The 14,956-nt window shown below is 45.5% G+C and overlaps 1 protein-coding gene across 2 annotated transcripts in view; it reads right to left on the bottom strand.

Moving 5' to 3' along the window:
- Positions 1-1,558: 1,558 nt before the first annotated feature.
- Positions 1,559-14,956, bottom strand: part of LOC119176239 (uncharacterized) — a 160,094-nt gene continuing 146,696 nt past the window's right edge. For both annotated transcript variants that reach the window (XM_075877287.1, XM_037427422.2), the window contains one exon: positions 1,559-13,185. In XM_075877287.1, coding sequence (XP_075733402.1) covers positions 13,120-13,185 — 66 coding nt within the window. In that variant the 3' untranslated portion in view covers positions 1,559-13,119. The remainder of the gene's footprint in view (positions 13,186-14,956) is intronic.

Genomic DNA, 14,956 nt, shown 5'->3' with positions numbered 1-14,956 from the left:
CGCGAATAATTCCTCGTGTACAAATTTAACGCTGAAAGCGCATGAACGCCGACACTCCTGGGCGCAAGTTAAGCAACGGGATCACTCCATATCAATTCCATATCACATATATGCCGCTTTCATCAGTTCTCAACCTGTTACCCACTTAGAAGTGTGGCAGTTTGGGCTAGTTGGTATGACATGACAATAGTTAAAGCGCGAGAACAAAACGACGACAAACAGACACTACATTTTTGTAATATTCCATTCTCATGAATACCATTTATCACAGTTTTAGGTGTTGGTTTTATTCAGATTTGATTGATATGTTGCGTTTAACGTCCGAAAACCACCATATGATTGAGAGACGCCGTAGTGGAGGGCTCCGGAAATCTTGCCCTCCTAGGCTTCTTAACGTGCCCCGAAATTTGAGCACACGGGCCTACAGCATTTTCGCCTCCATCAGAAATGCAGCCGCCGCAGCCGGGATTCGATCCCGCGACCTGCGGGTCAGCAGCAGAGTACCTTAGCCACTAGCATTTTTTTTTTTTTTTTGGTAAGGCACTGCTGTCGGTAATATTGCCGCTTTAGACGTCATACATTGAGCTTTCACTCCAACATAAATTGCCCTTTGCTTTTTGTATTTCTTTAAGTCGATGTGCTAACCGCCCTACCTCTTCCTAAGTGAGTAAGGGGGCGGGGGTGAGCGCAGAATAAAGATCAGTTGGGAGAACTGACTGGTGGGCCAATTTTCATGTTTTAGCAAAGAAACAAAAAGACGGTAAAGAAGAGGAGAAAACAGTACTCTCTCACCGACCACGAGACGCTTTTTTCCACTATTCCTTTCCAGTGTTCGAGCTCCGTGCTATACGCCATCACGACCTAAAACCAACTCGTCCAAGCACTTACTCGTGAACGCCCACCACTATGTCCACCCGACCAAGCACAACTTTCTATCGCCTTTCCAAGTACAGTAAACGTCCGATTTCTCGGACTCCGAAGTGACCGCGATATCATCCGAAATATCGAGCCCTGCGAAGGCGAAAAGTAATGTACGATTTTGACTACCCCTTTTGCGAATAGAGTGATGACAGAACGCACTAACCGAGGCACGCGCCCGACAGGCCACTGCGGCGCAACGAGGGACCTGAAAGTAAAGCAGAAAATCCGAATAATCGTTCGCTTATCAGTTTACGCATCCTAATAAAAGTTGCAGACGTTTCTAGCAAACATTACCCTTAAAATGCACTAAGTTGCATGGCTTGTACTCGGACAAAAGGAACACACGATCGCGTCTTTGTTCTGTACATGTCGCAGTCGCGCAATTTAGCGCATTCCAACGACAAACCATGAGGCCCAACTTGCAGCCGTTGTGTAACACATTACCTTTACGGGGCATGCCGTGGTGCGCCATCGTACCGGCACTGTGCGAATACGTTCAAAGAAAACGCGCTCAAGGTCACTGTGAGCGCTTCGTAGCTTCTACTACCGTTGTCAAGTAGTGACAGGCAGGTAGTCAGCAGTAGGAGAGAGCCTGTTTTTAGACATTCAGCAAATTGAAAAAAAAAAAAAATAGTAATTACTCATAAAGACTGCATCATTTATTCACTTCTACATGTTGCAGCAACCTTACATGAGATGGCTCTTGCACCCTTTGGGGCATTACAAGTGTGCACTAGTTATATTTCAGCATGCATTTACAGCAGTAAAAGTTAACTATTTACAACGGTGGCATCAAAAGGCGAGCATTTCAATTCCCAGCGCAAGCCACAGAAATGCTGCAAAGTACCCTCATCACCACGCAAGAAGTTTCGCATGTCAAAAAGAACAAATAAAGTTTTTTTATGGCTACCAAAACATACAGACTTGTGTCACAAGTTCCCTAATGCATCTTGGCATCTCGGCACTATAGTCCACAAGCAGTATCAATTAGCCCACAGTACAGTGCCTGGCCGATGTCACATATTTGAGCAATATGGTAACCACTATGCAGTGCTACCAAGAAAATATTACAATAGGACAGCGCAAGTTCACATCAGCATTTTACCATAACATACATTCAAGTGAAATGCAGATGGCTTCACCTTCATGTGCTTTACATGTTCAATGTACAAACACCCTACAAAGACGTTCAGCTAAAGAAATGTGGATAAAGAGTACACCTGTTAAGAAACAAAAAAAATAGAAACAAAACTGAACAATCTAAAAGGATATTAAATAAGCAGCTGAAGGTGAACAAACAAGGAAGACGTCAAAGAAACAACTTTAGACCATACCATAGTCGAGCAAAGCACACTTGAGGGCTTCTGACAGGATAAATCGCAATGAAATTGGATGAATGCAAGATAGCTACAACTACCATCGATGTGAAGAAATCTGAAACTGAGGTGAATCTTCTCATTAATGTTCTCAGCACCCATGAAGCCAAGAGCTTCTGCTGTATTTCATCGCATGATGCTAAAGCCAAGTAGTGGACAGACAGTAAAACAAGGGTTAAGCTAAAGCTGAATATAAAAAAAATGGTTTACAGCATGCCTGTTTCACGTGAAAATTTATAGGCACTCTATATGATCAAAGCAGAATGAAACACCCAAATAATCAATGTGGCATGGCTTTTTATTATACTATGAACATTGTTAAGGAAGTCAATGTCCGAACATCAAGTTTTCAATATAATTGCCAATTATTCAAGCAAACTTAATTATATCATCCCACTTAACCCTCAGCTGTCCCTGGCTGCACTTCCCATCGTCATGTAGTGCATTCATCAGCGCTAGTTTCAAGCGGCTGGAACAAGGCCCAATATAAGTGCTGATGTGGCACAGTCAATTGTGAGGAAACTATGAACAATCTACTTTACGCTTGGGCAAACTTTGCAGCTGATGGCAATGAAAACCACTACTGCACAGTGGCCTATGCACGAGAATTGCATTTGGATTTCAACTGCAACCATTTCCTCCATGCGACTCCCTTCCCAGAGGACTCAAGTTCTGATCAGACATATGATGTGGTTCAACGTATTGTTACGTGACGATAACACTGCCAGTCGAAAGCCACAGTACAGCAGAGTCAACTTCTTCAACTTCCCACTAGACACTTGGGTATGTTCCACTATATACCGATAATGTCAGTGAAGCCACGTAACAACTCCCGGAACGTCTACGTGGCCACAGTAGAAAAGGTGGGTGGTAGAGCTTGAGCATTGATAAGTGAATCAAGTGACGAGATAACACAGGCGACAAGGTTGTGGGGTGATCGGGGACAATTTCATAAGTAATGTCTGTTACTTATCGAAGTATGTGGTATGGGCCCGTGAAACGAGAAAGCTTCTCTGAAAGGCCGACATGTTGCGTTGGAGACCAGAAAAGAACGATAGAACCCACTGGGAATCGTTCTCTGCAATGACACTCATAGTAAGAGTGCTTCTGCATTTGTTGAGAAGCAGTCAACATCTTGCGGTCAAGCTGATGGGCGTGGTCAGCGCGAGCAATAGCATTGCGAGCGTATTCGGCGGTAGACTGCCGAAGCCCGAAGGAATGTATCAAGTGGCAACGTTGGTTCGCATCTAAAAAGGTAAAACGGAGAATACCCAGCAGTGCTGTGGTGGAAATAGTTGTACACAAACGTGACGTATGGTAGTGCAATGTCCCAGTCATGGTGATCTGTCGACACGTATATGAAAGGGATGTCTGTAAGGGTACAGTTTAAGCGCTCTGTCAGCTCGTTTGTCTGGGAGTGGTACGAGGCTGTGACCTCATACTGGGGGGAACAGGAATTCAGGATATCGTCAATAACTTGAGCAAGGAAGGTACGGCCTCAGACTGTCACCAGTTGGCGTGGGCACCGTGCACTAGAATAAAGGCGCAAAGCAAGAAGTCAGCGACTGCTGTAGCGCAACTGGTTGGCAGGGCTCAGGTGATTGTGTAGCGGGTTGCATAATCTGTGGCAACAGCTACCCACTTGTTGCCCGAAGTGGATGTTGGAAAGGGACCGAGAAGATTCAAACATACTCTAAAGAAAGGCTCCGATGGGATGTCGATAGGCTGAAGATAGCTGGCAGGACGTCCCGACTGTTTCTTGCGGCTTTGACAAGCTTCGCAGGAGTTGATGAGACGCCGCAGAAAGCATTCAAGGCCAAGCCAGTAGAAGCGGCAGCACATACAGTTATACGTGCAAAAATCCCAAGGTGACCAACCGTCGGTGAGTCATGAAGCTCGTGCAGGACAGTGGAGCGCAGATGCTTTGTTACAACCAACAGTAGATCGGGACCGGTGGGTGGAAAATTATGCCAATATAATATATATATCCCTGAAAGCAAACATACGTACAAAGGGGTCGTGCGGGTAGGATCGCATCCGTTGTATTACTTGGCTTAGGTGCGGATTCCGACACTGCTCGTCACCAAGGTGAAGTAGCTGGAACATGAAAATATGCCCTTGATGGAGTCTCTGCTTGTAGAGTCCCCCTCAGTCCCAGAATAGCAGCACAAGCAATCCGCGTCCTGGTGTAGTTTGCCGCTCTTGTACACTACTGTGTAGGGTATAGGGCGAAGCGCCCAGCGAGCGAGACAACTTGTGGAATCTTTCAGAGGTGAGCCAACAAAGGGCATGATGGTCCGTGAGCACTGTAAAAGGTCGGCCGTATAACTAATAGCGAAATTTCGCAACTGCCCACACCAGCGCGAGGCATTCGCGCTTTGTGATGGAATAATTGTGCTCAGAGGAGGACAGGAATCGGCAGGCATAAGTGATCATGCGATTTTGCCCACATTGTCGCTGGGCCAGCACAGCGCAGATTCCGTGACCACAGGCGTTAGTGCATACTTCCGTTGTTGCTGAAGCGTCGAAGTGAGTTAGAACAAGAGAAGAAGTGAGCAGTGTGACAAGCTTGGAGAAGGCTGCTGCTTGGGAAGGACTACAGTTGAAGGGGGTGTCTTGATTGAGCAGGGCAGTGAGAGGTCTGGCTATTTCGGCAGCCTTTGACAAACCGCTGAAAGTGAGAGCAGAGCCCCACAAAGGTGCGAACGTCCTTGGTGTTTGTCGGTGCAGGGAAGTCCTTCCCGACTTAAACTTTTCCAGGGTCAGGCTGTATGCCAGAATACGCCCAAAGATCGTAATGTGGCGGCGCCAAAACCAGCATTTGGACAAATTCAGCTGAAATCCGTCAAAATGAAACACTTCAAGAATAGCAGTCAGTCTATCAAGGAGAGTGTCAAACATGGCCGAAAATACAATGATGTCATCTCAGTAACATAGACACGTGGACCACTTAAATCTGTGAAGCAAGGAGTCCATCATTCGTTCGAATGTGGCTGAGGCGTTACAGAGGCCGAAAGGCATGACCTTGAACTGGTAGAGGCCATTAGGCACTACAAAGACAGTCTTCTTTTAGTCCATAGGGTCCACAGCAATCTGCCAATATCTGGAACGAAGGTCGATGAAAGAGACGTTTGCGGCACCATGCAGACAATCAAGGGCATCATCAATTCGCGGTAGAAGGTAGGAGTCTTTTTGTGATGTTAATGTGCAAATAGTCCACACAAAAACCCCATGATCCGTCCTTTTTAACTAACACTATCAGAGACGCGCAGGAACTAAGACTGCTATATAATGTCCTTTGTGAGCATCTTCTGTACTTTCTGCTGAATGACGCCTCTCTCTGACAAAGGCAGTCTGTAGGGGAGACGGAGAACAGGGTTGGCATTGCCAGTGTGTATGCGATGCTGAATGATTATTGATTGATATTGTGGGGTTTAACTCCCAAAACCACAGTATGATTATGAGAGACATCGTAAGGGAGGGCTCCGAAAATTTCGACCACCTGGGGTTCTTTAACGTGCACTGAAATCCGAGCACACGGGCCTACAGCATTTTCGCCACCATCGAAAATGCAGCCGCCGCAGCCAGGATTCGATCCCACGACCTGCGGGTCAGCAGCCAAGTACCTCAGCCACTAGACCACAGCAGCGGGGCGTATGCGATGGTAGACAACAGCCGTCTGGCCTAAAACTATCACCAAAATCAAAAATATCTTGGTAGAACCCGAGAAGACTCTGGAGGGCTTTAACATGTTCAAGCGGAAGGTCAGCAGCGATCATGTTTAAAATTTGACAGCTGCCACAATTTGTTTTCGGTGGTGCGTGGTGTGCAACAACACTGGCATTCAGAGCAAAAGCTTCGACCTGTGAATCTAGCAGCGAACAAAGTTTGGCAACGAATATGCCTTGTGGGAGCACTCTACTTGAGAAGCCGAAATTTACAACGGGTAGCCAGGTTTTATTACATGTGATGCTGAGAACCGTATAGGGGACAGCAACACAATGCGTGAGCAGCAAATAAGGAAGGGGCACACCGTAGTATTTACCATCTGGCACAGCTGGGCAACATAGCACGTCGACGCACGTAATAGTTTTCGGGGCTAGATGAATAAAGTTGCAATAATTTATTTGGCAAGAAAGTTTGCATGGGGGGTCACTGTGTTGAGGCAGTTCAAGGCGGAACACACTGGCAGAGCAGACAATGAGCACAGAATCGGCAGCGAGAAAATCGAGTCAAAAGATGAGGTCGTGAGGGCACATGGCAAGAATATTAAACAGGACGACCACCTGATGAGCTGCAATGTACAGTACACATCCCTATAACAGACACTATAACAGACACTGCTTCCATCGGCAACTTGTACCGCACTGGTAAAGGGGGGCATAAGAATCTTCTTCACGTGGCTACGAAAATCTGCGCTCATAACAGAAATGTGAGCACCTGTGTGGATTAAACCTTGGACAGGAGTGCCATCAACTTGGATTTCATGGGTGTTCCGGTGTAGACGCAAGGACAAAACAGGATTTTCAGGCAAGATCGATTGATAGATTGATATGTGGGGTTTAATGTTTCGAAATCACCATATGATTGTGAGATGCCGTAGTAAAGGGCTCCAGAAATTTCAACCACCTGGAGCTCTTTAATGTGCACCCAAATCTGAGCACACAGGCCTACAGCCCTTATGTCTCCATCGAAATTGCAACCCCCCCAGCCGGGATTCGATCCCATGACTTGTGGGTCAGCAGCCGAGTACCTTAGCCACTAGACCACCACAGCGGGGCTTTTCAGGTAAGATCGACCATGCAGCTTCACCTCCAGAAGCTGCGCATCCTAGTTTTCCAGGGAACTGCGGTGGGTAAAGGACGTTGAGAGCGAGCGGCCACGTGTGGCAGAACGAGACGGACGGCTTGGAGTTGGTGGCGACGAGAATGTGAGGCCGTAGTCCTCACGAGCGGTAAACGCTGATGACTGTGTGTGGGATCGATAACGGTGCTGCATTGGGTGGAAGGGTTCGTAAGTGGTATACGGGCTAAAAGGCATAGAAGGGCCACTCGCTGCGACAGTAACAAAGAATGTGGCCTGCACGACCACACCGAAAGCAGATCGGCTAGTCATCTGCTGTAGGCCGTTCGGATGGGTTTCTGGAACAAGGGGGTATTGACGGCAGCGTGTTGGCTCTACATGGGCATACACAGACCCATATTATCGAATTCCTGGTGGACAACAGCACGTTCCACCCAATGCAGCACCATTGGGTTGTGTTGCATGGCTGCACTGACATTATCAGTGTATAGTGGAATTTCATGGTGGACAACAGCCCCTTCCACCCAATGCAGCACCATTGGGTTGTGTTGCATGGCTTCACTGACATTATCAGTGTATAGTGGAATATACCCAAAAAGGTTTCTAGTGGGAAATTGAAGTTGACTGTGCTGTAGTACTGTGGCTTGCGACTGACAGTGTTACCGTAACATGACAACATTTTTCATAGTCGATAGGAGTATTTTTGAATACCAGATTGTGCTCAAGTTAACCATAACTAAATACTACTGAAGAGACATTACCAATTATGGGCATGTTCAGGGGTGCAACAGCAAAAACAGAATTTGGAGCAAGTTTTGGAGCAGCAAAATACTACTTTTGGAGCACTAAAATCCAAATTTAGAGCAGGTTACGGGAAAAATTTTGCTTATGAAAGACCCAATTTGGGGCTGTACGAAAAAGAAGGATTGCATATAAAGAAACATGTACAAAACATTCAACCCACCTAAATCGTGCATAGTGAACACTTCAGTAGAAGTATTCTGAATTACCCACTGAACAAACAACCAAGTCCCCCTTAGCATTTACCGTGCTGGCGAAATCCTTTGACAGACTCTTTAAATATAAATGTGGCTCTGCCGAGCTGGTGACCTTGAAATTTGGCATATTTGTAAAACTGCATAGGGATGGCGAAAGAAAAACTGGTGCTGGTTGCACTGTTTTTTTTATGGGGGGGGGGGGGGGGGGGGGACAGCAGAAGTTTCATTTGCTGCTCCAAATGATTGCCAGCAACTCTTTTAGACGCCAGCGATCACAGTAGTAGTTACAATAACGCAGCACATACACGCATGAGTAATTTAACAAAATGTGCCGAGTTTCGTGACTAGCCTCTTCCAAATTCAATGACACTTTTCCGCAAGATACCACTGTACTGCGACCAAGGTGGCTTAAGCAGCCTTCTGTGCGGGTTAGAACGAGGCAAAAAAAATGTTTGAACGGCTACACCCCCTCCCCACCTCGACCCCCACTTTTTTCCCCTGACGGTGGGGTTAGGTTTAGGGCCCAACTTCTCGGCTTGCTTGCAAGGAGAGTTCGACCAGATAAAGTAACAACGATGTGCACCCGTTGGCTCCGCGACGGATATCCATCGCCTGGAGGATGCAACATTAAGCCAGAAAAATTGTGTCATTACTATGGCAACAAATATGGTGGATGGCAATTACGACATTCACAAACATCGACCTTGTTCGCGACCATAAACACGGCTAACGTTTTTGACAAGCCACACCCGCGTTTGCAGACTGGGAAATTCATATTTCCCGCAAATCGTTGGTGGCTGCAGCAACACTTTTAAATATGAATGCATTTCTTAGTCGGGCTAGGTCAGGCATACGGCATTATCCGCGCGCCGGTTGGTGTTATCTTTCAGCTAGTGTAGGTGTTAGCTCTCCCATAGCAACAGCTGAAGATGCGCTGGCTTATCCTCCCCCTTAGCAACTGGAGCATGTAGTGCGAAAGTGTAGGAGAGGGTAGGTACAGTGCTTCGCCGCTCCTCTCACCATTTGCACTCTGTCCTCTCTCCGCCCCACTTTCCAGTCCACTCGCGCCTCGCTCTCAACCATTCGCTGGCTAGGCGCCTCAAGAACATTCGGAAATGTGTGCGCAAGATGCCGCTATAAAACGCCAATGCCGAGCAGAGAACGCTGTTTGTTTATTGTATATTTTGACCATGCACGCTAGCTACTAGAGCTGAAAATGCACTCCGCATTTTTAACAGAAAAACATCACGTGCAGCGAACAGTGCTATTGGCTGCACGGTGTAAAAAAAAAAACACATTCTACTAACGCTGGGTTTTCACGTGCGAAACGCCGTTATGGATGCTATGGAATGCATTTGCATTTCCTCGCGATTCCCTTCAGGAAGGTGGGGTTTTTTTTTTTTTTTGCTTGATCTTTCATCGACTCTCCTATAAGTATCCACTATGGTCTGTGGACCGATGGGCGCATGGCATTGTCACTTCATCTTATACTTTGTTTGGTTGATCCCAATTCGCAGGTCTCCTCGCCCAACGAGTAAAAAACTAACACTGCATTTTAAAGTTAGGGGATGCCACTTGGTTTGATTGATGACGCCAAGTGCAGGTGGCAAATGTGGCTTCCATAGCATTCTAAAGCTAATGCACATGAAATAATTTTGAAGCTGGTCAGACATTTTGGCACAGCGTGGTGCAATTTCAGCAAATTTTGCGGTTTTGGCACAGCTGCGCGAAACGAAAGGGCATTGTATCGAATTGGCGCAATTCATTGATTGATTTGTGGGGTTTAACGTCCCAAAACCACCATATGATTATGAGAGACGCCGTAGTGGAGGGCTCCGGAAATTTTGACCACCTGGGGTTCTTTAACGTACACCCAAATCCGAGTACATGGGACTACAACATTTCTGCCTCCATCGGAAATGCAGCCGCCACAACCGGAATTTGATCCCGCGACCTGCGGGTCTGCAGTCGAGTACCTTAGCCACTAGACCACTGTGGCAAGGCCAAATTAGCGCAATTAGCACAGCTGTAGCACTCCTGCACGTTGCATAAAATTTCTGCAGAGAACAAGTGCGACTGTAGTGTCTACAATTTTTAACTTAAAAGCAAAACTAGAAAAGCATTGGCATTCTGCTGCATCATGTATGACGTTAGCACACGATGCTACATCAACAAAAAGAAACACTTTCAGCTTGTTAATAACTGGGAGAAGCATGCAGACATGCTACACATGTTGAGAGAAAGATATGGCTCAGAATTGCAAGCTAAATGAAATCGTGACCTAACCCTATGGCAGAGAAATTTTGCAGTGTTCTGGGGCAATGCAGTGAACGGAACATCAAATAGGTGTGCTCTACTTGCATATATTTGTGGCTAAATCAACATTTAACATATTTTGAGTTGTTTTCAATAAGCACAGTACCAAGCTTTATATGTACACAAGTACATTCTTCAGATCTGAAGTAAGTATACAAGCTTTACAAAGTGACAAGAAAATTTGGACAGCTTAATTGACATTCTTGCAGTCCCTACATAAAGAGACTTTAAAAATCTTGAAATTTAAGTTATCAAATTATGTTTTTGCAGTACATCCAGGCAGTAGCAGCCAATGCCCAATGGGGCGGTCAGTGCAAAAGCTTTTTCGTGTGTTTAAGCTGTGAAGTGAAGGCAGCAACATGTCATCCTGCATATCTTACATACTTAGCTGTACGTGCATTCTACAGTCAAACCTCAATATATCGAACACTGATATATCGAATTATTGCCTATATCGAATGGTTCCTATATCACGCAGATCGCATGCATTATTGATTTTTTATTTCGAACAAAGTTTGACATATAATGGATATATCGAACTCAGCCACCCCAAACCGCCCGCGCTCCATTGACAGGCGGCGAGCTTTCCTGCAACTCTCGAAAGTAGCGGTAGAGCGGCGAGCGTTTACGAATGCTGCACACATTGATGGCGCTGAGAGCGCCACTTTTAAGGTAGCGGCGTACGCGTGCCGCAGCCTTGCAGCTTGCAGTCGTTGCAGTTTCTATGGTGTCAACGGCACACTGCGCACTTGTTGGGAGGATTCGCTCGCATGATTTCAAGCTGGACGGTTGTGCCCTCGCGATCTCCGACGCCAGCGTAGCTCCCGCCGACTGGTTCGCCCTCCACGGTCTCCTGACGCCGTGCAGCTCTCGCATTGTGGCGCCCCGCCCTTGGACTGCTTCGACCGGATCCCCACTTTCCTATCTTTTTTCCGTGGCTTGCCTGTCTATTTCTTCATCTATTTCCTTCTATTCTTTTTATCCCTCTTTCCCCCCACCCCTATAAGGCACTGCGCTGTGTCGCCTGAAGGCAGACAGAAATTAGGTGCCTTTTTTACAACCACTACCACCACCACTTGTTGCAAGCTCCTACCCCGTAGCATCGGCAAGCATCGGTCGTTGTGCTCGCAGTGTTCGTGCGTTCGGAGTTAGGCCTGTCGCGCGCTGTCCCAACTCCGAACGGCGGAGCTCACGGATGTGGAGATGGTCGCCGAAGCTACTGCTGAGCAGCCAAATGAAGACTCTGCCGAGGTGGATCCCGCAAGCACTGATGGTGTCCCGCTCCCGACATCAGCTGAGGTCGTAGCTGCCTTGGCCCTTGTGCGCCGCCACTGCGGCGTGATTGAAGGCACCGGCCTATCACTTATGGAGGACGCAGTCGTAAAACACGCCATGGGCAACAAAAAGCAGGCTACTCTTTTTCAATATTTTAAACCAACACAATAAATACTATGTTTGAATCTTCAAGTGAGTATTTACTGCACCACGCTTGAACTGTTCGTTGGTTGTTTTCAGCAAGCTGCTGACGCATTTTTTTCGTGATTTCTTTATATAGAATTCTGGATATATCGAATTATTTCGCGATCGCCGCGCCGTTCGATATATCGAGGTTTGACTGTATAATGGGAACAGGCACAGCAGCATATGTCAATGAACATAAAAGCAACTAAAATTGGCATTAGCACTAATACAATGTAAGAAGCAACATTTGACTCAATTACATAAAATCTACCAAGAATTGTAATGGAAACAGAATGCTTAATGCAATGGCATAAAGAGTTTACATCATGACTCTTAGTGCAGACGGTATCACGGTTGAACTGCACAGGTGACAGGACCATGTGAATGTCCGTTACAGTGACGGACAGCTACCAAACGCTTTATTTTTTACCAGAGGCATTAATCCCATATACCAAGAAGCCTGATCCATCACAAGGCAGCTCAATCTTACAAATGCTGCAGAGATGCACAGCATGTATTTTAGACCCATTGAACTAAAGTAGAGAAAGAATGATCACTTGAGGCACTGTTTCCCTGTCCCTTTCACATCAGCAAGTTCACCAATGCAGATGCATACTTCAGCACTTGAAATACAGAGTTCCCTGAATGACAATACTAAAAGCAAATATTTGGTGTCTCTTTCATGCATGCACAGTAGAAGAAACTAATACATTGTTTGCTATGACAGGAATATAGTGCTTCTGTGTTCACTAAAAAGAAGCAATCAAAATACAGACAGATTAAAGTTCAAGGGCATCTAAACAAATGAGTAATGCAGCACAAAAGCTTACACCTTGTTTAAGTAAGTACCCAAGAAGAGTATAGTGATCAATATTGTCTAGCAATGCCCAAATGAAATCTGGTTGTCAATAGGGAGTTTTATATTTTGTGTCTGCACAAAACAAAGGATTTTCACACCTTCACATATATTTGTGTTCTTTTGTACACCCAGCAGTCTGCATCCCTTACCCAAGGATGTAAAATATAAGAGTCTATTCACACCAAACAGGAGTGAGATGTGGACAGCTTATGAAAGCAAACAAAGATGCATCAGACACAGACATTCCTCAATCAGCTAAGACATTTAGCCAATGCCAACGAACAAGTGAAACCATAAATTAGTGCATTTCAAACATGACATGACAAACTACTGCCTAAGTAATCATAGTGCAGCTGTGGCCAGAACAAAGCACACCTTTTCCGATTTATTTGGCTTTGACTTGGTTGAGGAGATCGTCGTAAAGTTTTGTCAGTTCCGTATTCTCTTCATTCTGTGGAAGAAAATTCAAGCAAGTTCACAATAAGGAAAGAGACCAACTAGCCTGAATTTTATCCAGATATAAAACCTAACTTTGCACATCACATGCAAGCAAACATATTTTGTTTCAGGAAACATTGAAACTTCAACACTGCGCAGCTTCAAGGAAATACTCTTCATGAAACATCTTGTTTAATGAAATGCACATCTCGCAAATGTTTTTCCACACCATGGCTTCTTTTGACAGTGAGGCATGCAATATGAAGCAATGCCATAAGGAAAGATGGCAATTTAGAAACAGATCAGAATTAAACTGAATATTCCCTTACACAGAGGAATGAAAGCTGCCAAAGTAAACTCTGCTCATTGGAACAGGTATTCTATTTTTGCGACAAACAACATGCATTTTGGAGCAGCTCCAAAAGCCCAACAAGAGTGAAGTACAGACAGATTAAAAAAAGGTTTTCCTTGACATAGCAAGGCACTATAAAGCTGCACACTCGCAGTGTTCCAATGAAACAGACATAAAAATCCTAACCAAAAGCAAACGGCGACCTATAGGGCTTCTCACCAGGAACCATAACGAATTCTAGTAATACACTGGCAGCAGTTGTGTGTCCGAAGAAGAGCGTTACGCCCCAAGAATCTGTTCATTACAAGCCGAGAAAACTATTATTGTGAAGCAGCGCAAAAACATGATACAAGGAGACCATCTTGAAACCCTCGCAGCTCACCCCGCGTAGCTTTCGCAAGCCAAATTTCTTTCCTACCCTTTCAGACATTTGAGCAAGAGGTAATGTGCGCATGACGTGCCCAAGCAAGGCAAACCCCCGAGCGCAAAAGCGGCATTGTTTTGTTGACCAGTGTTATTTCGCGATCTACAGCCCGTTTCTGCGAGATGGATGCCTTCATGTGTGCTCGTTTGGAATTAGACGCGGTAGAATATATGAGCATATTGAGTGCTCGAACTCGCCAGACCATTAATGTCACTTCCAGGGCTGGCGTCTGCTCGATGCGCTAACAGTGGGGACACGAACACATGCGAAATACAGGCACATTAGCCCAGCGTCTCGTTGCAATTCAGGAAAAAAAAAAAAAAAAGACGCAGATTCTTTTTGAGCGTCTTATTTTATATCTCCAGTTTTATTCATCTATTCAAGCAGCAAATTACACAAACTACAGATGCCGTGCGAAATAATTTTTGACGTGTCACGTGCTACTGTTGGGGATGTCACAGCACAGCCGTCTACGTAAGCGATTCTTTGTGATTAGATTCTTCATTGTACCGTTTGCTCGGCTGCGCTGTCGCCATGGTGTGCCATGTGACTAGGTCTTCTGCCTGATATGTGTGCGTGTTCCTTCTAATAACATTTAGTTGAGAGTTGAGCACCTTGTCTCTTTCTTCTGTCTTTGTCTGTATATTTGTGCTGTTTTTACATTCAAGCATGAACCACCAACTAGCCCAACTTCAGCTTCTATTGGCGAAAGAATGCAGCCGCTAATTTCCAATGCAAGATATTTTGCAACGTTTCTGTTGACAATAATGCTACCTGTTACATAATAGGCAAAGTCGTTCCAATGTATTCTTTTTAAATAAAAACAAATAATATTTACATGACCAACACCCATCAAACATGCAAGGGAATTTCTTTTCACTGTAATGCTACCTATTGAGTTTCAAATTAAGGGAGACATTCACTTCAAATGGAAAGTACAGCCACGGCCACGTCTGAGTAAAGCACATGAGCAGCCGGATTTTGCTCTGCCGGGCAACACCTTGAGGC

This window comes from Rhipicephalus microplus, chromosome X (genome assembly GCF_043290135.1).
Source record: "Rhipicephalus microplus isolate Deutch F79 chromosome X, USDA_Rmic, whole genome shotgun sequence".
Taxonomy (NCBI): Eukaryota; Metazoa; Arthropoda; class Arachnida; order Ixodida; family Ixodidae; genus Rhipicephalus; species Rhipicephalus microplus.
The sequence above is the reverse complement of the archived record's forward strand: the minus strand, read 5'-3'. Positions and strand labels throughout refer to the sequence as shown.